This window comes from Lytechinus variegatus, chromosome 3 (genome assembly GCF_018143015.1).
Source record: "Lytechinus variegatus isolate NC3 chromosome 3, Lvar_3.0, whole genome shotgun sequence".
Classification (NCBI taxonomy): Eukaryota; Metazoa; Echinodermata; class Echinoidea; order Temnopleuroida; family Toxopneustidae; genus Lytechinus; species Lytechinus variegatus.
Genome location: NC_054742.1, coordinates 74,849,368 through 74,875,521, shown reverse-complemented (window position 1 = coordinate 74,875,521; position 26,154 = coordinate 74,849,368). Strand labels below are relative to the sequence as shown.

The following is a 26,154-nucleotide window of genomic DNA, read 5'->3' as shown; positions in this document are numbered from 1 at the left end:
AATGTCTAGATTCTGTTTAACTCTAAAACACGCATGTTTATTGATATACGCAGCTTGATCTTATTCAAAACGTGCTTAAATTATCCAGTTTCAGATCAGATATAAAATTTTCTGCTCGCGCTTTGCGCTTACTAACTGCAAATGACTAATGACTACCTGCAAAATTTCCTTAACAGGTCCCTTTTCGACAAGGCCAGAACGCATATCAAAAATTTATGTTCGCGCTTCGCGCTCGCGTCTAGATACACACGCATCTTGTTCAGGTTCACAAACATTGCCCAGAATGTTCAATTTTCAGGACAAAATACATGAAATTTCAATTCTTTAGCTCGCATAGGGCTTCACACATTTATGTTTATAAGAATAAAGCTAGAATATGAATCTATTATAGGACACGGGCGTCATGCCCCCCTGCTCCTCCCCCCAAAAATAACCTATCTCGCCATCTCAACAAGCAATTTTTCAAAAGTCGACTTGGCATGATAAAGTATCTCGCCGGCCACGTCGATCGTGAAGCCGATTGCATTTTAAAGGCTCCGTACTAACGTTAGGGGTAATTGACGTCTCGAGGGTAAATCCGGGGGGGGGGGGCCGGGGGTAACAGTCCCCGGCGATAAAAATATGGGGATTATGTTTTCCTTGGAGTTGGAGTAGTTGTCAGGGGGGCGATTGTCCTATTATATACCCCATTGGCTCGTATCATTTGATCTTTTGACCTCCCGATGACATTCATCTCACGAAATCCTGATCATAATTTTACACACACCGCGGACTATCGGACCTGCGGACTATCGGAGCCGCGGACTATCGGAGCCGCGGACTATCAGACCCGCGGACTATAGCTATCGGGCTGTACTTCATGGAACTAGCCAACTGTCGCCGACAAATATCTTTACATTTGCTTTTCAGTTTTACCGACAGTCACGTCACTGCACTGCGGCTGCACAGGTTCCACGTCATCAAGTCTGAATAGTTGAACAGCTCAGTTACAGCTGCTTGAGACTGCGGCAAAGTAATTGACTGTTCTCGGGAATGACCAGGGCAGCCACTCGCATAACAATCATGGCGGACCATCAAAGTGGAGCTGGATCACAGCGAACTGACGCCGGGTTGGATGGGCGTGGAGAAGCGGAGAAAGCACCGCCCAATCGCACCAAAACTTACACGACTATATTTTTGGTAGTGTGTGCATATTGGTAAGAAATAACGTCAGTACCGGTAATTGGTAATCATGGTAATTGCGGCCGGGGTAGCCAGGATCAGGAGGCGGGACTGAGTTCAGGAGGCTCCTGGAGAGCACTCAAGTCAAAGGGCAAGGTTCATTAACCATCCTGCATATTATGCTGGTATCCAAACGTTACAGCCCGGTAGAGGAATCTAGGCCTATGCCAAGTACACAACGCAAACTTTCATAGGTTACTAACCCAGGGAGCTCCCGCCCGCTCAGCGGCCAGGAACCCAGGCAGGGGCTTAACTAGATCTAACCCAGGCCCAGGGAACTCCCGCCCGCTACGCAGGCGGGAGCCCAGGTCACCTTACATGTAAAGTAATACCTGACAAGCGTGAGGTATGGTCAAAATTATTCTCTGAATAAATAGTTAAAACAGAAATAAAGCACTTACCACGATTATATGGATGAAGGTAGACTCTAACGATCGAGTGGCAGTTTCCTGACATCTGGGCACAAACTGGAACCTCAAAAAAATGAAAAGTTCTCTCCTACCCCAGTCTCGATCGGCCATGTTGTTACGATTCATAACAAAAATGGCCGATCGAGACGGGGGTAGAAGGAGAGAACTTTTCGTTTTTTTGAGGTTCCAGTTTGTGCCCAGATGTCAGGAAACTGCCACTTGTTAGACCTTCATCCATATAATCGTGGTTAGTGCTTGATTTCTGTTTTAACTATTTATTCGGAGAATTATTTTGACCATACTTCACGCTTGTCAGGTGAGTATGCCAAATTACACGTAAGGTCCTGGGTTAGGGCTTAACGTGTATTAGACAGCTGGCAGCCGTCTGTTTCGAGGAGTTTTTTAACATTTTTTTTTTATTTCTCCTCGTACACAGATGGCTCACTATCGTGCAGCCACCATTATGGAACTTGCAATGCAAAATCCTCCCGTCGGGGCTCTTCAATTTTTGTCTTTAATGAATAAAAATTTGGAAAATTAACGCGACCAAAATGCAAATTAATATTCCCTCTTCATTGCTCTTGGCATTAACTGCCAAAAAATGGAGAAAAATCAAGTTTAAAGGAACAAAAACAGTGACTTACCTAGGCTGTCACGCAAAGTCACTTCCCGGTTTTATCCAATCTTAAGTACATAAACGTATAGCCATTGAGTCCCCTGTACAGATCACGCTAGAACTTCGGTCTCTGTATTTGGCAAGTGAAGCCAACGGAGTTCAGCTGAACAACCAACATAACAGAGACCAGAGCGTTTTGGTATAACCATGTATTTGACCATACTCACGGGACTAGCGTGATTTATGATCTAAATATTTCTCCAAATGAAGTGTGAAAACAGAAATTATGTACTTAACACAATGATATGGATGAAGGTCTAACGAGTGGCAGTTTCCTGACATCAGGGCTCAGACTGGAACCTCAAAAAACAAAAAGTTCTCTCCTAACCCCGTCTCGATCGGCCATTTTTGTTATGAATTATTTGGGGCATGTATACATTATACTTGCCCCCATGTTTTAGGGCGATTGTCCCTTGCCCGCTCCACAATCGATCGAGGAATCTGTCTCCTGTTATAATTTCATATCCAAGCTGTCTGAAATAATCAATTTCTTGTATTATGTTATTATTTTGTTATCTTATGAAGTATGAAAATAAATTCAATTCTTAATGCAATCATGTACCCCTCCTCACGTCTCTTTCTAGCTCTAACTTTTATTTAGCTGTATGCGCTTACAAAATGATGTCACAATGCAGGCTTCGTGTTGCCCTGTGCACACTCCCCTTTTCCCTGAAAATTTTGCGCGATTTGTTTCTATAACAGCGCATTTGATTGGATTAAATAGATGTAGAGTGGGAGGAGCTGAAGATACATGTAACACGAAATGAGATAACACGGTTTTCAGAATACCAATTTGTAGGTATGTTAGGGGTGTGTTAAATCAGAGAGATAACACAATATTTAACACGAAAGTTAACACTTTTTTCAGAATACCGCCCCTGGGCTACCAGGGTTACTCACCCTATACATTATGGTAAGGTCCCCAAAGTCTATGCAGACCCACTTGCCTGCACACGCACATATTCTAGTTAAAGAAGATGCGCAACAAACATAAACTTTACACATGAAATATAGAAAAAAAAATTGATTAAAAATAGTGGAAAATAAAAATAATGATTTGGGGGCATTTCATGTGATGGCTTCAAAATGCAATCTTTTACATCAAAATCCCTGAATCGTGTGCAAAGTGAATGCATCCTGCTATGTAAGGCATGCTTACACGATACCTTGCTTTGAATCTGCCTATCAGTATCATACTGAAAGAAATAAAAGGTCATTTGACCAAAACTGCCCAAGAGGTAACACCGAACTGATCTATACTAACCAAACCTTCATTTTTGAGGAGCGCGATCGTTCCGGCGCTCCTACCGCGCTCCTACCGCGCTCCTTAAAAAAAATATTAAAGGAGAGCAAAAAATCGCACTCCTCAAAAAAAAAAAAATTGCTAAAATTTCACATCTTCAAATCCATGAAATAGCCTTCTTTTTTCCATAATTCCTTGAAATTACTTTGATTTAGTTAAAATCTATCAGAAAAATGAAGAATATTCATCTCTTTCATTCTCTTTAATTTAATCTTGGTAAATATTGCAGTCCCATGTAGTCCCATATGTAGATTTTCATGGCAACACCATGGAAGTCTACATGTGGGACTACAATATTTACCGAGGTGAGTTCAAATCAGAGTCGGGAAAGTGGTGAATATTCTTCATTTTTCTGACAGTTTTCAACTAAATCAAAGTAATTTTAAGGAATTATGGAAAAAAAGAAGGCCATTTCATGGATTGAAAGATGTAAAATGTGAAATTTTAGCAATTTTTTTTTAGCATTTTTTCTTCTTTTTTTTAATGTTAAGAAAAATCTACAATTTATCATACATGTATTGTAATGAATTGATTTGAGCTCCTCACGGAGAGCGATTCTGAGGAGCTCAATTGAGCTCCTCAAGAAAATAAGGAGAGTGATTTGAGCTCCACAAAATTATAAACGTGAAGGACTGACTAACGCTATAAACAACAGTCTTTTAAAATATTCAAAAGAGAAATTAGATTGACTGCAATAATTTTTTTGTTGCTGATAATAAAACATAAGTGTTGTGGTATAGGTTGACATTTTCTAACTATGGCGTGTATAGAACTTAACATGTGTATTATAATCCAAACAGTACTGCCTTTTGTACTTATTGAAATTTATTGGTGTGTATGAACATAAGACTTTTGTGATTTTTAAATTAAAATTAAAGTATATGATTTTTTTACTATTTAAAATTTGCAGGTTCATCTCTATCTCTCTTGTTTTCATCAACAAATACCTTTTGAGCAGTAAATCCCTTAAGGTTAGTATACAGTGTGTATGAATACAAACTTCATTTTTGGATCGTGTTTCAACATGTGAAGGAGAAAAGTAATCTGACACAGTAGACTTTAGAATATCTATTAGTATTAAAAATGTCTCCTTCATAATAAATAAACATGATTATGAAATATTTCAAAAACATGTTTTAAACGTTTTTGTCTCTCCTGCATAGCAGAGTGAGACTATAGGCTCCGCTTTTCTGATGGTGGTGGCGTCAACACCAAATCTTAACCTAAGGTTAAGTTTTTGAAATGACATCACAACTGAGAAAGTATATAGACCTAGGTCATGAAACTTGGACATAAGTGTACCGTAATCAAGTATTACTGAAGATCCTGCCTTGGTTTCAGGTCACATGACCAAGGTCATTTAGGGTCAATGAACTTATACCATGTTGGGGGAATCAATATCGAAATCTTAACCTAAGGTTAAGTTTTTGAAATGTCATCATAACTTAGAAAGTTTAGGATCTGATTCATGAAACTTGAACATAATAGTAAAGAAGTATCACTGAACATCCTGTGAAAATTTCAGGTCACATGATTAAGGTCAAAGGTCATTTAGGGTCAATGAACTTTTGCCAAATTGGGGCTATTTGTTGAACTACCATCATAACTTTGAAAGGTTATTGGTCTAGTTCATAAAACTTGGACAGAAGAGTAACACTGAACATCTTGTGCGAGTTTCAGGTCACATGACCACGGTCAAAGGTCAATGGACTTTGGCCATGTTGGGGGTATTTGTTGATTTACCATCATAACTCTGTAAGTATATTGGTCTAGTTCATAAAAATTGGATATAAGACTAATAAGAGTCATCAAGTACATGTATCACTGAACATCTCATGCGAGTTTCAGGTCACATGACCAAAGTCAAAGGTCATTAAACTTTGGCCATTTTAGAGGTAATTATTAGATTGCTGTCATAACTTTCAAAGTTTATACATGTAGATGTAGTGTAAAAAATGTGGATATAGGGGTAATTTAGTATCACTGACAAGGTTTATGTCACATGATCAAGGTCAAATGTCAATGAACGTAGTATCGTATCATTATATGAATGGTGTGTTTTGTGAATAATTATTTTATAGTAGTTTTCAAAGTTAGCACTGCTGCAATATTGAACCATGCGATGCAGGTGATACAGCCAGAGGCATTCCACTTGTTCAATATATCATTACACAAACTTAAATTTTATGGAATACCGATATATTTTTGTATATTGTAACGAACTCAACTTTCTGATTTTTATAACTTTCTTATTTCCTTTGTTTGATGGCCATTTTCATTATTTATTTGGAAGACTAAAAAAATGTGGTTTACATTTGCTCAATTATGTAATTTCATAGGCTGTTAAATTGTGATTTTTAATTGGAAATACATGAAAAATTGAAGTAGGTTTTATACCCCCTAGCAACATTTTTTAGAAATGTTTTTGTCACTGGGACAGTGACCAAACTTTTATTACAACGTTTTTTAATTAAGGACATTTTGAATTCTAACAATAAGATTAAGATCAGATCTTTTACACAAAATATAATCAATGATGTGCTCTTAATCTCGTCTTTACAGTTAATATTTGTTACAGGGGAGGGGGTAAAAGATAAATGTCAGTTGTAACAATTTCAAAATTAGTTCGCACAGAATCTGAAAAAATGGCTTCCCAAGTGTCTGCATAAATAATGATTAAAAAATGTGCCAATAAGCCAAAGGATTTTGAAAGAAATTGTTTACTTACTGAGAAATTTGTCAAATAAGAAAAGGATTCAGTACAAATGTATTTTTCTAAGCAATGATAACACACTTCCCCTCTGCTTCTCTGTGTTGGTAGTCTACCGTAGTGTGATTATCTAATCAGTTTTAGATTTCAAAAAGTTCAGTATTTATGAATTACTACCAGATAACATGTACATCTACAAAAGTGAAAACAGACTTCTTAATGAAATCGGTGAATTATTGGATGGTCTAATACCACTTGGTCTACTTATCAGTGACGGCTGCATAAAAGCATTGATAGTGTAACAGTAGGGCCAGTCACATCATTCACGGGAGACTACCGCCTAGATGCATTGTTTTCACTAACGAAGCACTAAAAGTAGGCCTACCGGTATCGATAAACTCACAGAAGCTTAGCTGAATTCCTAATAATATACCATAATAGTCAAAGCAGAAGCTAACAGTGGCGCCAATGTTAAAGGTATGGTCCAGACTTCAGATATACCTATCTCAATGAATAGAGTAAAATTCACAGAGCAAAATGCTGAAAATTTGCTCAAAATTGGATAACCAATAACAAAGGGGGGGGGGGGGGGGCAAAATGATATGTTTGTGTCGATATGTGTATCGACGGCTCTGCCATTAGATCATGTAATTTTGTTGTGAATATTTGTTTAGTTATTTCAATAGTTAGTTTGGAGGCAGATAACAGACCAGTTAGAGATAGTTTGATAACAGTTCACAGGTTTATTGGGTTAGCTGCGACAACATCATGAAGACCATTTTGGTAGCAGCCATGACTCATGCCGATGTGTAATAACCTGGTATAGTCTAGGCTTGCAGACCTTTATCATTTATCACCACAGTAGTCATTCATCTTATATATCTTCTCATTCTGTTTTTTGTTCTACTTCTTTGCCTCCTAAAAATGAATTGGCCGGGTTCTCAGCCCATCAGGGAAATCAAGGAAATCACTTTTTTATCACTTTTATCAGGGATTTTTTTCCTATTTTTTTTTATTTTTTTTTTTACATTTTTCCAGTCAGGGAAAAATGAGGGAATTACTTCAAATCAATAATATTTTGTTGTATATTAAAATAACATTCATTATAAATGACATGTTATGGTGTTTTTTTTTTGTTAATGTAGCCTCTTTTACTAAAATACAAGTAGGCCTGGTACATATCAAAAATAATAATAGGCCTACATGTATATCAAATATAATAATACAAGTAATTCACTGCAACAACCTAGAAAACATGATGAACTGGGAATGGGTTTAAATAATAGTCAGGGAGTTTTTAAACTTCATCAGAGAAAAATCAGGGATTTTGTTTTCTTGAAAGCTGGGAACCCTGGTTGGGTTAAGTCAGCCGTGGGGTTAACTATCTACATGTACAGTAGATCGTATAGGCCTACAGGTACATAGAGGATAAATAACAATCTTACTTTTTCACCTATGATCGTTATCGTTATTTTACAGAAAAATAGCAAATTTTTGTTTTTCCCCCAAAACCTTCAAAAGTCCCCCTAAATAGACAAAACATCTCCAATTTTTTTTTGTCCCCAAAGGCTTTTGAAAATCCCCAAATTTTCAAATATGGGGATGCAAATATACGTCACTCTAACTGTACTCAAATATCGAGGGGCGCGCGTGTGAAGATTCGAAGCCGGCGCGCGGAACGTAACTTGACAATTTCACCTGAAAATTGAAAACAACTCGCCAAACTTTACAAATAAGACCAAGTGGCATGTAGACGAAATGAATGTTAGACTATCTGGAAATTAGACCAAGAGGAAATTTGCCAAAGTGGAAAATAGACCAATTGGCTATAAGACCAAGTGGTCATTAGACCAATTGGCTATAAGACCAAGTGGTCATTAGACCAATTGGCTATTAGACCAAGTGGTCATCAGACCAAAAGAGAATTGGACTGAAGTGGATTTAGCTCGAATGTTTTTAGCCCATCTGATGATTTACAGACAAACTGTCAGTAAACCAGGAAATCATTGTTTATTGCAACTATTTTTGTTTTATTTATAACATATTTCATGATTGATTTTTTGTTTACAGCTCGATGCACCTCTCTTTGTGACATTTTACCAATGTGTGGTGACTGTCGTGATGTGTGTCATACTTAGTGTGCTAGGGAAAGCAGTTCCAAATATAGTCTCTTTCCCTCCAATGAAATTTGATTACAAGGTTACCAGAGAGGTAAGAATACTTCATTTATCTTTAATACTGTTTGCTTTTGTTGTATCATATGTTAATATGAGAGGAATGACTTGGAACACAGGAGCAGCACAAGACACCAATTTGAATCTCATTAATGACCCTTGTATTTTAATTCTTAACAAACTTTTCGCATGCATGATTGAACATGTCAAAATGTCAACATGTCAACAAGTCAAAATTTTGTTTTCTTATTGCCTCACTTTGGTGGCCTTTCATGTGCTGAAACTTTCAGAAATAAGAAATAACACTATGAATACATAAGAGTGAGCTGACATTTAGATATTGTTCTCATTATACTTTCTAAAACTGGTTTGCTGGCAACCAGTTCAGGAATCCAGTTTGGAAGATTGTTTTGTTAGTGTTCCCATTTGATTACCTGAAAGTGGTTTTCAAAACCACTTCACGTAAAGCGGTCTTGTCGCTATGGGAACTGCAGTCTAGGCATTCGACATACAGTGTGTGGAGTAGCATGCTCAAAATGTGCGAAGATCGATTCCCGAAGAACGGTTGTGCTGTTCCGGTTTAACGAGGCAAAATGATCTTCAAAACTATATAAGCTCGTTTTCTGAACTGGTTTGGAAGATCGTTTCCAAGACCCCTTTGACTGTTCTCATTACATATTAAACTAGTTTCCACTAAACTAATTTTCGGATGGTAGTGAGAATGGTGTCTAAGTCATACTCAAAATCTTTGTCCCCCCTCCCTGGAGCTTATGTAAAGAATAATTGATTCTGACATGTTTCAAGGTTCTGTTATTTCATGGTCCAAGTGGAACAATTCATTGTGGCCTCCTTATTCATAATGCTCTGAGGTACCTGTCATTCACAATTTCTTTTCTTGGAAAACTTCCAGTAATGTACCCTGGGCTCCAATCTTTGAACATTTAGATCTGTTAAATATTCTGAATTTATTGAAATAGCTTGCAGTATGAATCGCAGATTTGGGCAGTAAATGAGAGGGCTCTTCGTAGATTACTTTGCACATGAACAGAGCTAATATAAAATCCGTAATCTCTTTTCTTGACATGATTCGTCGCATTTGTCGTATTATTATTACTCAAAATCTTGCAATAAATAACAGTGAGAAATTGAAACAATGATTTCATGATGATGATGATGGTGATTTAAGACTTACAAATAATGGGATTATGGCAAGCAATATTTTTCATTTTTTGTCTCACCTACATAGCAGAGTGAGACTAAAGGCTCCGCTTTTCTGATGGCGGTGGCGTCAACATCAAATCTTCACCTAAGGTTAAGTTTTTGTCTCACCTGCGAAGCAAAGTGAGACTATAGGCGCCGCTTTTCCGACGGCGGCGGCGTCAACATCAAATCTTAACCTGAGGTTAAGTTTTTGAAATGACATCATAACTTAGAAAGTATATGGACCTAGTTCATGAAACTTGGCCATAAGGTTAATCAAGTATTACTGAACATCCTATTAGAGTTTCATGTCACATGACCAAAGTCAAAGGTCATTTAGGGTCAATGAACTTAGACCATGTTGGAGGAATCAACATCAAAATCTTAACCTGTGGTTAAGTTTTTGAAATGTCATCATAACTTAGAAAATATATGGACCTAGTTCATGAAACTTGGACATAAGGTTACTCAAGTATCACTGAACATCCTGCATGAGTTTCACGTCTCATGACCAAGGTCAAAGGTCATTTAGGGTCAATGAACTTTGGCCGAACTGTGGATATCTGTTGAATTCCCACCATAACTTTGAAAGTTTATGGATCTGATTCATGAAACTTGGACATAATAGTAATCAAGCATCACTCAAAATTTTGTGCAAGTTTCAGGTCTCATGATTAAGGTCAAAGGTCATTTAGGGTCAATGAACTTTGGCCGAATCGGGGGTATCTGTTGAATTACCATCATAACTTTGAAAGTTTATTGGTCTAGTTCATTAAACTTGGACATTAGAGTAATCAAGTATCACTGAACATCCTGTGCACGTTTCAGGTCACATGACCAAGGCCAAAGGTCAATGAACTTTGGCCGAATTGGGTGTATCTGTTGAATTACCATCATAACTTTGAAAGTTTATGGATCTGATTCATGAAACTTGTACATAAGAGTAATCAAGTATCACTGAACATCCTGTTCGAGTTTCAGGTCACATGATCAAGGTCAAAGGTCATGTAAGGTCAATGAACTTTGGCCATGTTGGGGTTTTTTGTTGAATAACCATCATATCTCTGTAAGTTTATTGGTCTAGTTCATAAAAAGTGGACATAAGAGTAACCATGTATCACTGAACATCTTGTGCGAGTTAGAGTAGTATTCAAAGTCAGCACTGCTGCTACATTGAACCATGTGATGCAGGTGAGACGGCCAGAGGCATTCCACTTGTTTAAATGACAGCATAACTTAAAAAGTTTATGGACCTAGTTCATGAAACTTGGACATTAGGTTAATCAAGTATCACTGAACATCCTGTGCGAGTTTCAGATCACATAACCAAGGTCAATGAACTTTGGCCATTTTGGGGGTATTTTTTGACAGAGTTGCTAATTTTCCGGATTTTTTCCTTTGCTGAAAAATATTCCGGGAAAAAAAATCGATTGTCAAAGTGAAATCCGTAAAAATTTCCCCTCCAAATCTTGTCACGGAGTTCGCTACGGAGAGCGCAATTTCAATTTTGGATGGCCAATTTGCGCAGACGGAAAATTATTAGCATTGTGCGCAGCATGAAGTTTAGCTGGTACTGTACTTGCACGGTACGCGCGAGCAATACATTGTAGCAGTTGCAAACGCCGCTCTATACCCTGCAGGGATACGGGTGTCAGCGCTATCCCAGTCGGGCGATCGCCCGGTAGAACCGCTCGAAGCACGGCCCGGTGTGGCTGCAATTGCCTGCTGCTGCGTGAGTGATTGGTTGTCTGCCGCGGGATTTCAGCTGAAAACCTATTTGCTACCATGAAATATGTGTTCTCTGGTGCGTATTCATCAATTCATATGTGTGAACTATCCATCATTTTGATAGAAATTGTGATTTATGGATTTTCAATAGTATAGGATTGTCTTGTTGATGAGTACAGTGAGTGAAAAAGGGCACCCCAGCTGCTACATACACCCGTCCCGAGTCGCACCCATTGGCCGCAGCGTATTAACCCGCAGCAGGTTAACCCGTACCGTAATGAGTACGGGTTACATGATTTTTTTTTTTGAGCACCTTTCTTGCCTATGATATGAAGTTTATTATGTCATTAATTATTTGTTATGTACTACTGTAGATTAATGATTTCAGCCCTCTAAAGAATAAAACGTTCCAGCTTGAGGGGGCTTCGCCTTTGACCCCGCCAGGGGCCCTGGGCGGGCCCCTGGACCCCGGCCTGGGTTTTCAGGATTTTTTTGAGCTATCAGTTAGCATCTCTGTTTTGAATTACCTTCATAACTGAAATTATATTGGTCTAGATCATAAAACACGGACCTAAATGTAATCAATTATCACTGAACATCCTATGCGAGTTTTAGGTCACATGACCAAAGTCAAAGGTCACTAAGGTCAATGAACTCAAAAGTTTATGGATATAGTTTATGAATTGTGGACATAGGGATAATTTAGTATCACTGACAAGTCTTAGGTCACATGATCAAGGTTAAATGTCATTGTATCATTATATGAATATTTTTTGTGAATAATTATTTTATAGTAGTTTTCATAGATAGCACTGCTGCTATATTGAATTGCGTGATGCAGGTGAGACTGCCAGAGGCATTCCATTTGTTTTAAGGGAAGGTGCACCCTGATGAAAGAGTTTGTTAAAAAAAGTAGAAAAAAAATATTTAATAGAAAACATTGCTGAAGGTGTGAGAAAAATCCATTTAAAGATCAAAAAAGTCAATTGAGATGGGTTTTTTGTGATATATGCAAGCAGCTTCTGCATATATCATGGAGTAAAAAAATCAATCAGATTTCATTTCCTAAAAAAATTGAAAATGACTTGTTATTGTACCTTCATTATCAGAGAAATCTTACCCGCTCTTGAAAGAAATTTTAAAAAGTCATCATTATCCATTATAAAATTGAAAATTATGCATTTTATATGGGGCAGCTGCTTATATATGATGTCACGAATCAGTACTTGAAGTTCTGATAATTTTCTTAATCTATAACCTTCACCAGTTTTCTCTTTATTATTTTTCTGACATTTTTTTACAGGGTGAATTTGCCCTTAAGCAGCCAATTCTGAAATTAGTTTAAAGTTATATTGTTATGAATGCATGTATGTATTTCCTGCATTTACATGTAGATGAGATTATAGCTTTCACATAGGACTCTCAAAGAAACTCTCAAGAAATAGAAATTTGCCTCACATTATATATTGAGTTCTCGGATGACTTGCCAATTTGATTACAATGCTCATAATTACTATAATGATATAATTCTTCTACCCTTGTTTTTAGGTGTTACCATTATCTTTGGTATTTGTAGGAATGATAACATTCAACAATCTGTGCTTGAAGAATGTTGGTGTGGCATTCTACAATGTTGGCAGGTCGCTTACAACTGTTTTCAATGTGGTAAGAAAATTACCCTTATGTTATTTGTTTGTACATAGGCCTATCTTTACCCTAATAGTCCAGGGTTATTAGAGTCTTACCAGTACTGGAGGGGGGGGGGGAGTATTATTGCCCCCCACCAATTTTGGGGTTATGAAGGTCAAAGGTTCTAGGTCACAGCTCATTTAAGATTGTACATGTAGATATCAACTTTGAAGTTGGATGTATGCTTACTAGAGTGACAATGAACTGATTCAGGCACTTAATATTTTGGGAAGAATCATACATCATTAAATTGATGGTTTTCACATCAGTAGATGCAATACAGTTTAGATCGGGGGGGGGGGGGGGGGGGCATTTCATAAAGCTGTTTGTTAGTTAAGAGCGACTTTGAGACTAACTGGTGATCCTTTCTTGTGGTAAACACCAAAGTGTTCATTTGCGATGGTTTAGCGCGTTAGAAAGTTTTACCAGTCATTCTGAAAGTTGCTCATAACTTACAAACAGCTTATGAAACACCCCCTGGCAATGGTGGAGGTATAAATTTTGACTGTGTGCAGTCAATAATGATTGTAATAGAATCCATCTAGTTTTTGCTGATGGAGATGATATGATGTTTATGGTGACTGTATTGTGCAGTCATATTGATAATAGGACAAGTAGTGTTGTCATAAATGTAGTCTAGGAAAACTCATTACACTAGTCCAGCAACAGTTCCCTATAATACAAGAAAAAGAAAAATATCTATACCCCGTCAAATGAAGTTTGAAGGGGATACATGTATATATCAATCAGCATATGGTTGGTTGGTAGGTTGCAAATAATTTGCTTCGAACTACTTCCTCAATTTGTAATAGATTGTCATGAAATTTGGAACACACATTTGGGGTGACGATGTGTGAGACATAATTTTTGCCATGGTAATGGTATTGCAAAATTATGATGTTTGTATAAACTGCAACTCTTTTTAACCAATTCTCATGAATTTGGCACACACATTGGTCTTGAGGTAAAGATGTGCAAGATATATATTTTGCATGTGTCGGAAATCCTGTATCCATGGTAACAACATTATTTGGCAAAAATTAGCTAAAATCCTGTGATTCAACCTACTTAATCAGTCTTTTACAAATTTTCATAAAATTTACCACACCTAGGTCTTGGGCTAAGGAGTGCAAGACACCATTTTCGCTTTTATTGGAAATTGTGTTGCCATGGAGACTGAACATTATGGCCAAAACCCAGGAAAACTCATTGCAGATCAAAATACTTTCCACATTTTTGGCCAGTACTCATGAAAGTTGGCACCGATATTGGTCTTTGGGTAAAAACATGCAATCCCCTTTTCCAAATGTGTTTGTTGCCATGGTATACTTCCCCAGCTTTTTTACTGTTGCCCTTGAAATTTGGCAAAAATCTTTGGCAAATGCAAGAACTATTTTTAAATGTGTTAGAAAACTTCATTTGCTATGGTAATGGCATAGGGTGGGGGTATTAATCACCTTCATTGATATTTCTAGTTATTTCAAATTTATTTTGTTAGTCAGTATAATTGAAATTATTCAATAATCTGAAACATACCATCTTGTTTGAAGGTTTGATTTTTTTTAATTTGAATATTTGTGTATAATGTTCTGTTTAGAGTCTTTCATACTTTGTGCTGAAGCAAACAACCTCTATGAGAGCCATCTTATGCTGTCTTGTTATCATCAGTGGATTCTTATTAGGTGTCAATCAAGAAGGATCATTAGGTAAATACATTTATAATTCAATTTTTGTCTCACCTGAACGGAGACTTATACCTCGGTCACATTTGGTTCTACGGCGGTCGTACAGCGAGTCGAAAACAGCTGTTGTAACATATTTTGTACATTGACATATAGGTGGCTTGAATCAAAATTAATAAAACAGCTGTTTCGACTCGCCGTATGGCCGCCGTAGAGCAAATGTGATCAAGGTATTAGTAATCATTTTTCCTGTTGGTCTGTTAGTCTGTTTTAAAAATGTTAAATTTTTTTGTTCAACTTGCTCTTAATTTTGTATATCTGCATCAGTTATCTTCACATGTTATTTATGATCTTTAGGTAATACCACATTGTCCATAAAGACGATGGGGTCAGAGGTAAAATAATACAGAGGCCATGTCCTTCCTTTTGTCTCACCTGAACAAAGTTCAGTAGAGACCAAGTGATTGCTTTTCTTGTTGGTCTGTTAGTCTGTTACAAAAATGTTGAAGTTTTTGTTTAACTTGCTCTCATTTCTTTATTTTCCATCAATTTTCATCACACTTGGTCAAATCGCAAAGTTGGGAGAGATAGAGATGCGACTCAATAAAAGAATGACTTCAGGGGGAAATTTAGCCTTAATCCATGCTTCACGAGAAAGGCAGCCCGCTTAGGCAAAAGATAGTGACCCTTATAGGGCTGGGACTGAAACACAGGTACCTGGGTCCCGCTCGGAAGCCTTGTGTACCCGGGTTGAAAAATCAATACCCGAAATTGCTTACCATTATAACATGAATAGAATAGAAATGGTTTATTTGAACAAAAAAATCATTCGCGGCCCAAAGGCCGAATTACAAATTCTCAGACATAAAAGCAAATACACAAATATACATAAAAATTACAACATAATGAAAAACGGGAATTAGAAACACAATCCAAAATATGTGAATAAATGTAAATAATTTGTATTGAGGAATGTAAGACATGATTGTAACTTATCTCATTTGGAATCTCACCAATTACCCTCGGAATATCTATAAATATACAAGTTTCTCAAGTTGTGACTGAGATTGTTCAATTGTCGCCATGTTTCTTTTGCAACTTGAGCATATGAAGCGCCAGCCAATCACGTTCATGTTACCATTTTCAGTTCATCATTAGCCGAAAATGGTAAAATGGTCATGATCGACTGGCGCATTCAACACTCCGAAACCAGGAAATCAATTGACTTTGTGCACGTAGCGATAGCTTCTACAAACTCACGAACAGGATGCAATATGATGCTACTTTTTATAAAGATTTTGATGGAAAAGCAAGAAATAATCAAAATTTGCTTACCTGTGTGATATCAGAGGGAAAACAGATCCTCAGAGAAAATCTTTCATAATTCATACAAAAAATAGGAAAGTTGAATTCTAGGTCGATTTAGGTACGAGGTGATAGAATTTTGCAGACTTGTTTTTATGTAATACTGCGTGGGGCACGGGAGGCTTCCACTGCGCATGCTTACTATATTTTTGTCTCGCCCAACAGAGGTGAAGGCGAGACTTAGGGATCCAAATGTCGTCCTCCGTCATCTGTCATCCGTCACAAAGCTAATGACACATAACTCCACAACCGTAAGCCGCTTTTCAACCAAACTTGGATGGTACATGGACTTGGGGGACCTGCATGATATGCTGCAGTCGTAGGTCACATGGTAAGGTCAAAGGTCGTTTTCAGGTCAACGTTTAAGTTTACATGCAAGACTCTCTTATAACACCTACATGTAACTCCGCAACCGTAAGTCACTTTTCAACCAAACTTGGATGTTAGATAGACTTGGGGGACGTGCATGTTATGCTGCAGTCCAAGGTCACATGGTAAGGTCAAAGGTCATTTCAGGTCAACATTAAAGTTTACATTCAAGACTCTCTTATGACACCTAACTCCGCAACCGTAAGTCACTTTTCAACCAAACATGGTTGGTAGATGGACTTGGGGGACCTGCATGTTATGCTGCAGTTGGAGGTCACATGGTTAGGTCAAAGGTCATTTTGAGGTCAACGTTAAAGTATACATGCAAGACTCTCTTATGACACCTAACTCAGCAACCGTAAGTTACTTTTCAACAAAACTCTAATGGTATATTTACTTAGGTGATCTGCATGTTATGCTGCAGTCGGAGGTCACATGGTAAGGTCAAAGGTCATTTTCAGGTCATCATTAAAGTTTTCGTGCACGGCTCTTATGACAAGTGTTATTCCAACCCAGTCATTTCACAATGAAGTTTCGATATAATTCTCTTGCATGCCCTCACAAATCGCGATATTTCTGGTTATTTTCATAAGTGGGCGAGACACAAAATTGCTTTTGCCTTGTTTTTTAATTATTTAGAATTTGGACTGGTTTGTCCTTCCTTGTTGATGTTAGCAGCCATGTAAATGAATAACAAATCATAATTTAGATATATTCAAAGAAAAATTTTCTTAACTTTTCTGTTCATTCTTAAAGCTCACAACCAAATGTCAAATTAATATGATTCAGAAAATACTTGGATCTATTATAGGGAAATTTTGAAAGTCATAAGGCTATGGTTATAAAATTACTTGAGATTTGTGTTGCCCCTGTATTCAGTAAAGGAGCGCAGTCACTGGATTCAACAAACATGGGCGTGGGACTGAACTGAAGATTTAAAGTAGCACATCGACAAAAAATATGATTTTGGGAATTCAAACAGGCAATAACTTAACTTTCATATGTAATTTTTTCTCTATCCCTATATAATAATTACTTGAAGATGATAATATGTTGTATAAGCAAGTGCTTAAATAATGCTCGGTAGTGTCAGCTGGTGTTCCTGGTCCTATTCATGGTGACAATTCATGGAGGAGATGACTATTTTTTTTTTTTTTTTTCATGAAGTGATATTAGTCTGGCGCGCATTCTCGTGAGTGCAAGCCGACTTCGTGAAAACGGGATTCAGCAATTTGCTCGTGATTAACAACTACGGTGCTGTCACGTATGACGAAACGACACCAGATAAGGTCCTAAAATTTTGTCAAGTTGTAGATATCGCTATAACTAACTAAAATCCGGTCAGAACTCAAAATAAAAATTTTCATCAAATTTGGCTTTCGACTGACTTCATGAAAACGTGAGGATGATAAGCCTAAGGTCAAGCATCATCTAGTGGTCAAAAGATTATATTGCATATTTTATTGATCTCGAAATCAGGCAAGACCTTGTATTCACTTGGACTTCTTTTCATCTTTTTGTTCTACACGGATGTGCAGGGGGTGGATCCCAGGGGTGCATGCAGGGTATCATTATGTAGGAGAAGGAGTAAAAAATAAACATCAAATCTGGGGTCTGTTAAGGATAGGACAGGTGAGAAGGTTGGTCATGTGGGTAGGAGAGAAACACTGGTTTAAGAGTATATTGAATTTTACAGTTGTTAGGAAGAATCCATGTTGGCAACCGCGTAGCCAGGATTTAATTTTGGAGGGGGCGGTAAGTGCACGCATAGGCGGTGGAAGGGGGGGACAGGTCCCCCCCTAAATTTTTGGTGAGAACCTTTTTTTTGTCAGAAAATTTTGGTTGTCCCTCTCAAAATTTTGGTTGATAACTTTTTTTTTTTTGCTAGTCAAATTTTTTACCTGTCTCCAACCCAAAATATCAGGTGGACCCCCCATAAATTTTTTGACTTGCGCCGCCAATGAGTGCACGCAAAGCGTGCCAACACTAACAGAGCGCTTGAAGCATACTCCCTAGGGGGAGTTTTTCCCCTCCTGTGCGTAGCGCGAGGTTTTTGATATCATTAAATTCAAATCAAAAGAAGGCGTCTCTACTAACCTTCATCAACTCGAATATTGACTTGCTATGATTAAAACAAAATTGTTTTTGAAAGAAATTGTGAGCACCCCAAAAATGGGAAAAGATTAAAGAATTTTAAATAATTCCTCTTATCACGCGGAGCGTGGAAGCTTTAATGTTTTTATGAAAATAGAGAACAGAAATGATTATGCCTACCTTGGTCACATCAGATTCGATTGTAAAAAGTGTATTCAACATATTTTGTTTACTCAAGTCGCAAAACAGAGTAGGAGACGGGTATATACAGGAAGGAAATAGGCACTATTTTTACTTCCCGCGAGTCGGGTTGATGCTCTAAATATTAAAAAAAACTCTCTAAAACTTTAACCTGTTCTAATTTTGATATTTCTTAGATTATATATAACCCGATTCAGAAGAAAATCAAGCTCAATTGTGAAAGGGATGATGCAAGCTAGAAGAGGGACTTTTCCTTTCCCATGCTGGCGAAGCACGGAAACCTCTGTGATTTAGTTTGGAGAAAAAAATTGTGTAATTTTGCTCTTATTAAGCGCTTCCTTTTGATTGAGAAACTTCAGTGATATTCAAAATTCAAATCAATGGTATAAAACAAGAATGGATGTGCAGCGAAATGGAATAAAGTTTTATATCGTACATACTTTTGAGTAAAGCACAGCACAAACTCAATGCCTCCCCGTTTGAGCGGATACTTTGCCAAAAATTACTTGCTGAAAAGCCGAAGAAATATCATTTGGGGACTCGGAGTGACGATAATGTTTCCCCGCTCTGAAAAGAAGAGCCAAATTTTTTTGTCAATGCTATATTTGAAAAAACATTTGTCATGCTCTTTACACCCATGTATACTTTATAATTTCTGGCAAGAATATACGATTCCCACAGCGGTGAAGGAGAAAAACGGATTACAAAAAAGGTCTGGGTAGAGAAAAGAATGTCTTGTTTAGGTTTTTATTCTCTTAACCAAAAAAGAAGGGAAAATATAACAAAGCTATACCTTCCCTTTTCTCCTTTCTCTTTTTCTTTTTGGGAACATTTTTTGGGGGCGGCCGCCCCCCCCCCTGGCTACACACCTGCATGTTGGAGACCTCTTAAAGCATGGGGGAGGGTATACTTTCAAAGAAGACAGAAAATTGTCTAACATTACCCACATTGACCCAAATAAGAGGATAGTATGGGGGAGAGCCATCAAGCAAATTTACTGTCCAACTCCTAAAAAATTGGAAAATAGCTTAATAAGCTGATGACAATGTAAATTGATAAAAATTTATCTACACTACATAGAGTTATTTCCTTGAACTTTTAACGGCTGCATTTCTATGGTCAAATTATTAATTCGTTATCATGATAGTGCTTAATAAAGACTTCTGATAAAGTAAAGTGCTATATAAACAATTATCAATTATCATTGTCTAAAACCAGTCAATTATTGAGGGTAAACATGTGTAGTAACTTGCTTTAACAGTAAAAATTGGGGAATTTACAGCATAGAATAGAATAGACTATTAATTGTATTGTCCATAAACAAAATTTTTTTTTCACTGTTTTACATGCAGGTAGATATACAATGTAGGTAGATACACAAAGAAAAAAATTGTAATAAAATGTCAACATAAGGAAATTATTTTAACCCAGGTGACATGTAGTACATGTTCACGTAAAATATACAATACATAAGAAATAGAATTACTAGTCACAAGCTAGCAATTATTATTGGTTAACATGTAATAGGCAACAAAGGTTTGTAATGATGTGAAAGCTAGTATGCATGTGTAATTGTGATTTAGAGTAAGGAATGTGCATAGTGTGGTGTCTGTTTGCAGAAGTGAACATATATAGTGAAAATTCATCTTTTATAATTATCAATTTAATCATTTCAAAAATAGTAGGGTACTAATGTTAGTAAGTGAATCAATCTAAAGCAAATATTTAGAAGAAATAAACTGAAGTTACTAAGGTATTATATGCAATGATTAACAATATTATACTTCATTTTGAATAATATTTTTCATTATATTTCAAATGAAACAAATATTGCTAATCTGATTTCACTCAGAATTGTTTACTTTGATATCGAGGATTTTAGGGTTTGAAAATAAACACAACTTTTGTCAGGGTTGGGTGAAGAAAACACATGAGGAGGAAGAAAACAAGAATGTTCTAAGAAATAATTGGCTTTCTCAGGTATCTAATATCACTATCAAACTCACCTTTATTATTTTGAGCTATCCTACCTTCATTCTGTTACCTTACATACTCTTGCACCTTCTCTGAAACTCTACCCTGTTCTTTTATATGCAACCACACTGCTAGATTTATTAACTCTCTCTTGTACTTGATATTTCATTGACAGGTACCTTATCATATCGTGGTGTAATGTATGGTGTTCTAGCTAGTCTCTGTGTATCACTGAATGCTATCTTCACTAAGAAAGTACTGCCGGTTGTAGAGAGTAACATCTGGCGACTCATGTTCTACAACAACCTCAACGCAATCGTCCTCTTCCTCCCTCTCATGCTAATATTTGGGGAATTCTCCATCATTCGGACGTTCGAGCACCTGTCCAGTCTTCAGTTCTGGGGTATGATGACCGTAAGTGGCGTATTTGGATTTGCAATTGGTTTTGTGACTGGTCTCCAGATCAAAGTAACCAGTCCCTTGACGCATAACATCAGTGGTACGGCCAAGGCGTGTGCCCAGACCATTCTGGCTGTTACCTACTTCCAGGAGATCAAAACATCCTTATGGTGGAGCAGTAATTTTATGGTGCTTGGTGGTTCTGCTTTCTATACTTATGTCCGCAAGCAGGATATGGATAGAGAAGCGGTAGAGAATCAGAGAGCAAAGGCTGAGCTAGAAGAGGCAAAAACACTCACTTCTGTGAAATCCTAGATTTACCTTGTAATATTCCTCAAGTTCAACATTCTCTTATTACCTTGATTATAAAGTCTCTTTCTATTCAATTTTATATGTAGTTCTTTGATAGTGCCATGGTAACAAAGTTATTCACACATAAAAGTATATTTTCAAAACGTTAGTACAAAGGTAACAACTGGATTTTGACATATATGATTATTACCTATGAAAGGCTGTCTAAATACAAGTCATATTGCATGCTACTTTCTTTTTGAAACCAAAGCAGTAAACATTTACCATGTTGCCCTCTTCTGGGTTTTGCCTATTAACATACTGTACAAATATAACAGCGTGAATACCACATTACACAGTTGGAGGTAATAAATATGATAATATTGCTGGCTCTATTGGGGTGCATCAAATTTTATTGACCTCATCAAAGACTCTGGTCAATATGATTCTGTTGCAAGCAATATATTTGTTTTCCTTTCAAGGCCAGTCAATATTATATTATATTTTTGAAATAAATCTCCGTATATATATTTTCTAGACAAAGTGACTAGATGCTTTGTGAAACACTCATATCTCTGATGTCTTTTCTGCTTTACAAAGATTTGACTTATCAATCATAACTATAGAAAGTGAACAAAATATCTTGAATGAATGCATTTATTCAAATTGTTATAAAAACACATTGCTCTGAGTGCCGATATGGGTCTTATAATAATAAGCACATGCAATTATGTTAGTGATTGTCTGTAGCCAATTTATGTATGTTGTATACATTCTCGCTTAGATAATAAATCAGATATTTTATACTGTGATGTAAAGTTCCATTTGTGCCAAGTAAGACATCGCTGCAATGAATGAATCCACATGCCAATGATGTCCTAATCCTACATGAGTTAGTAAACATTTTTGCAAATCCCTTATCCATAAAATTTACTTGAGATCAAAACTAAAAAGTGTTTATAAAACAATTATCATTTTAATAATTGAAAAGGTGTCTTGAAATAGATTTTTGATGCAACCCTTGTAGGATTATGACATTGATATCTGGATTTATTAATTGCAGTCATGCCTTACTTTGGCTCAAATAAAACTACATCACTGCATAGAATACACTTACTGATTATCCAAGCATGAAGACATACCACATAAATATGATCTTAAATTATTTTGGAGAAGATACTCTTTCTCCCCATATATAATGATTATGTATTCATGACATATTTTTTCATTAAATTGGGAATGTGTGAGGTGTCACTTTTGTTTACACACACAGCACACAATATTATGACTGAAAAAAAGTGCTGAATATGATCAAAGTGAGATCTTATTATTTTTTTATACATTTAGGTCCAGGATAGCTTGTGTACATATGATATCCATCCGCAATTCTGCTGTAGCATAAACTATTAAAAGCTATATATCTGTGTGAATATTTGATTTGTTGATTATTTTTGGAATGATATTTACAATCTTGGGTTTATTTTGTTGTCTCTCCTGAACAAAGTTTGGCAGAGACATAGACTAGTAATCACTTTTCCTGTTAATCTGTTGGTCTGTTACAAAAAATGATAGTTTTCATTCAACGTGCTTTCATTTCTTTATTTCTCCATGAATTGAGTTCATACTTGGTACATATGATCCTTGGGTAATACCACATGTGTGTCAATGAGGATGATGGGGCCAAATGTCATCTAGGGGTCAAAAGGTCAAATGATAATGTTAAAGTTTGTTTTCAACATGCTCTCATTTTTTTTTAATTTCTGCATTGTCAGTTAAGTTCATAGTTGGTTCAAATGGTCCTTGGGTAATACCACTTGTGTCTTCATGAGGATAAGGTCAAAGGTCATCCAGGGGTCAAACGAACATACTGCATATTTCATTGATTGCGAAATCAGGGGAGACTTGTGGTTTGCAAACCACCTTGTTTTGGTTCTTCTCATGTCTCAAATGAATTTTCCTTTATTTCTTAATACTCTGTATTGTAACTTCCTTCTAGTGCAATTTTGTAACTGAATATTTTTTATTTCTATATATGGTTTGTACTAAAATTATATATTTATGTTCCTTTATACATGTTTGTATATGTTTTACTTCTCTCATTATGGCATTGTCCTATTGCAGTTAAAATCTTATATATTTAGTTATGTATGAAATATTGTAAATGTGTAATCTTCACTAGTCATTATTTTTCTCATTTATATCTTTAATATTTTCCTGTCATTGGTTTTCTTATAAGGAATACACAGAATCGTAATCAAAAGGGTTTCTTTGTATACAATTTAAAAACATGCATTTTATAGGGTTGTAGCCACTAAAGAAAAAAATATTTATATAACATTCTTAGAGGTACTATACTTATATGTGGCTAAAGCATTACCTTTGTTATAAAAAGCATTTCTGATGCATGTTTTATATTATGTGAAGGATAGAAGATCATATTTGGTATATTTTTGTACATATTGCACTGATGATAATGACAACATATTGGTAAATTTAAAGATATATATTGGTATCATGATCCACTGTAATTCATGTGAAAAATGAATAGGCTTTTTATATATTAAGTATCAAGTAATTTGACCCATAGCAACAAGAGCCTCTGCATGATAATTGTCAACATAAGATGCACATATTTGTTATTAAAAAAAGTGAATCAATTATTAATATATGAATCATTGAAACTTGAGGGAACTTGTTGAATTAATTGACTAAAAACAAAATCGTCTTTCATGTACTGGTATGTTTTGTGGACTTTGTTTTTTTTAATTTGTTTTACTCTTAATTAGTCTAGATGAGCATCGCTTCAACAATATTATTTTCTGATTTGATTGATTTGGTATTTCACATTCCATGGGTTATCGCTCTCAATTCTCTTACTTAATTTTGAAATAATGAACTCAAGTAAAGACAGTCTTATCCTCATTTGCAATATTTTTTTTTTCTCCTCAGCCATGATATCTATTTTGGTCAGGATTACCAGCATATGTGCTTTAATACAGTACATACACCATTACACCTTGAGCAATAACAATTGCTGGCATAGCAATCATTGCTGTGTGTTGAAAGAGCTACAATGTTTGGAATTTATGCAATATTAGCATAGGTTTCAGTATGTTTTTTTTTGCACTTTGTTGTCAAATATCAAATATCAATATCATGATTATAGCCATATACTTGTTGATAATCAAATGTCTCAAATCAGTAATAAGCATCTGAAAAACATTCAATTTTATAGTGTAAAACATATAATTTGGTTGCTGATTGTTGGTGAATTGATCGAATGCATTGATTTTCAGAGTTATACTCCAGGCCTAATATAAATTTCATGTCCTTCGTAGAAAATGAAATTATTGTTTTTGTCATTTTATATTACACAGTTTGCGGTGTTCTCTTTTTTTTTCATTAATTTTATCCACCATTTATTATTTTTACCTGAAGTGCTCTTAATTCTTTGTATGAAATCCCAGTGTTTTTGTAACTTAACCAATAAAGATATCATTACAGTTTACATCTTTTGATATCAACATTAAACATTATTTTGCTGGTTGACAGTATTACACAGACGGATCCATGAGGGCTGGAGGCCTTGTCCCCCCCCCCTCCAAAAAATAGGAAAGAAAAGGAGGGAGCAGAAAAGGAAGGGAGAAATGGGAGAGAGAGGTGTAGATATGGAGGAGGAAGAAAAGGAAAAGGGGAAAGAGAGAAACAGAGAGAAGGGAAAGAGAAAGAGAAAATAAAGAAATGAAAAGAGAGAAAAGGCAGAAAGGAAAGGTATAGGGAAAAGAAAAAGGAAGTGGAAAATGAGAGGAAAAGGGAAAGAGTGTATTAGGGATTGTGAGAGAGAGAAAGATGAGGCAAAGTGAGAGAGAAAAGAAAAGACAAAGATGGGAAAATAGCTGGAGGAGCTGATGTTATACATGTAGGCTGTAAACATTGACTGATGATGATTAATTTTCTTCAAATGGGCAGTTCACGTATTTCATCCCCCCCCCCCCCCAAAAAAAAAAAATCAAATGTTTTATCAAAGAATAAAGAATCTTAAAACACCTCTATTTGCAGGAAATCTGTCAAGTTTATACATGTACACTACAATGTAGGCCTAATTTGATATTGGTTTCACCAAGGATGCCGCTTTTTTTCTTCCAAAAGAATGTGCCACCCTTTTGAAAAATCTTGGATCCAACCCTGGGGTATCCGTGTAAATAAAAATACTTTCTTTCAGTTAAAGGCCTCTAACGACTATTCTCGAGGGCTGTGTTGGAATGGATTTGTCATGATATAAAGAAAGAAATTACATTAATAACAACATGCGAGTAATTGAGAGCAAGTAATTTTTAGTAGTTGGAAGACAAAATAACCTTCAAAACCTCTTTTAAGAGGTGTGTAATTATCAAATCATGGGCAATGTATACGCATGAATAGCCTATACTGTAAATGTGATTATATGTACCATCTTTCAGTTAAAGGACTATCATGATTTTTACAGTTTTACAGTGAGTATGAAAAAAAAGGAACAGATTTGAAGTCTATACAATTTTTGTTTCAAATTATGATGTCTATATTTTGGTGTAAATAGGTGCAATATAAAACAAGTGAATTGTGTTCATGCTTGAGCGAAAACGGGACGTTTTTGTTGGGGGTTCATAAAGAGGCTTACGCCAGAATCGC

At 36.2% G+C, this 26,154-nt stretch overlaps 1 protein-coding gene across 1 annotated transcript; it reads left to right on the top strand.

The window, feature by feature from the left end:
- The first annotated feature begins 825 nt into the window (after positions 1 to 825).
- Positions 826 to 24,991, top strand: LOC121411929 (GDP-fucose transporter 1-like). The gene is made up of 6 exons (XM_041604838.1): positions 826 to 1,196; positions 4,521 to 4,581; positions 8,391 to 8,531; positions 12,971 to 13,087; positions 14,709 to 14,817; positions 20,972 to 24,991. Exons 1-6 carry the CDS (start codon positions 1,033 to 1,035, stop codon positions 21,508 to 21,510), a joined length of 1,131 nt encoding a protein of 376 aa, XP_041460772.1. The 5' UTR covers positions 826 to 1,032; the 3' UTR covers positions 21,511 to 24,991.
- The last annotated feature ends 1,163 nt before the right edge of the window (positions 24,992 to 26,154 follow it).

What these genes read in the sequence shown, in the direction of transcription:
- LOC121411929 (XM_041604838.1), top strand. Translation starts at nt 1,033, where the DNA reads ATGACCAGGGCAGCCACTCGCATAACAATCATGGCGGACCATCAAAGT. An exon ending in TTGGTAGTGTGTGCATATTG is followed by an intron (nt 1,197 to 4,520) that starts GTAAGAAATAAC and finishes TAAAATTTGCAG; the next exon opens with GTTCATCTCTATCTCTCTTG. An exon ending in ATTACAAGGTTACCAGAGAG is followed by an intron (nt 8,532 to 12,970) that starts GTAAGAATACTT and finishes CCTTGTTTTTAG; the next exon opens with GTGTTACCATTATCTTTGGT.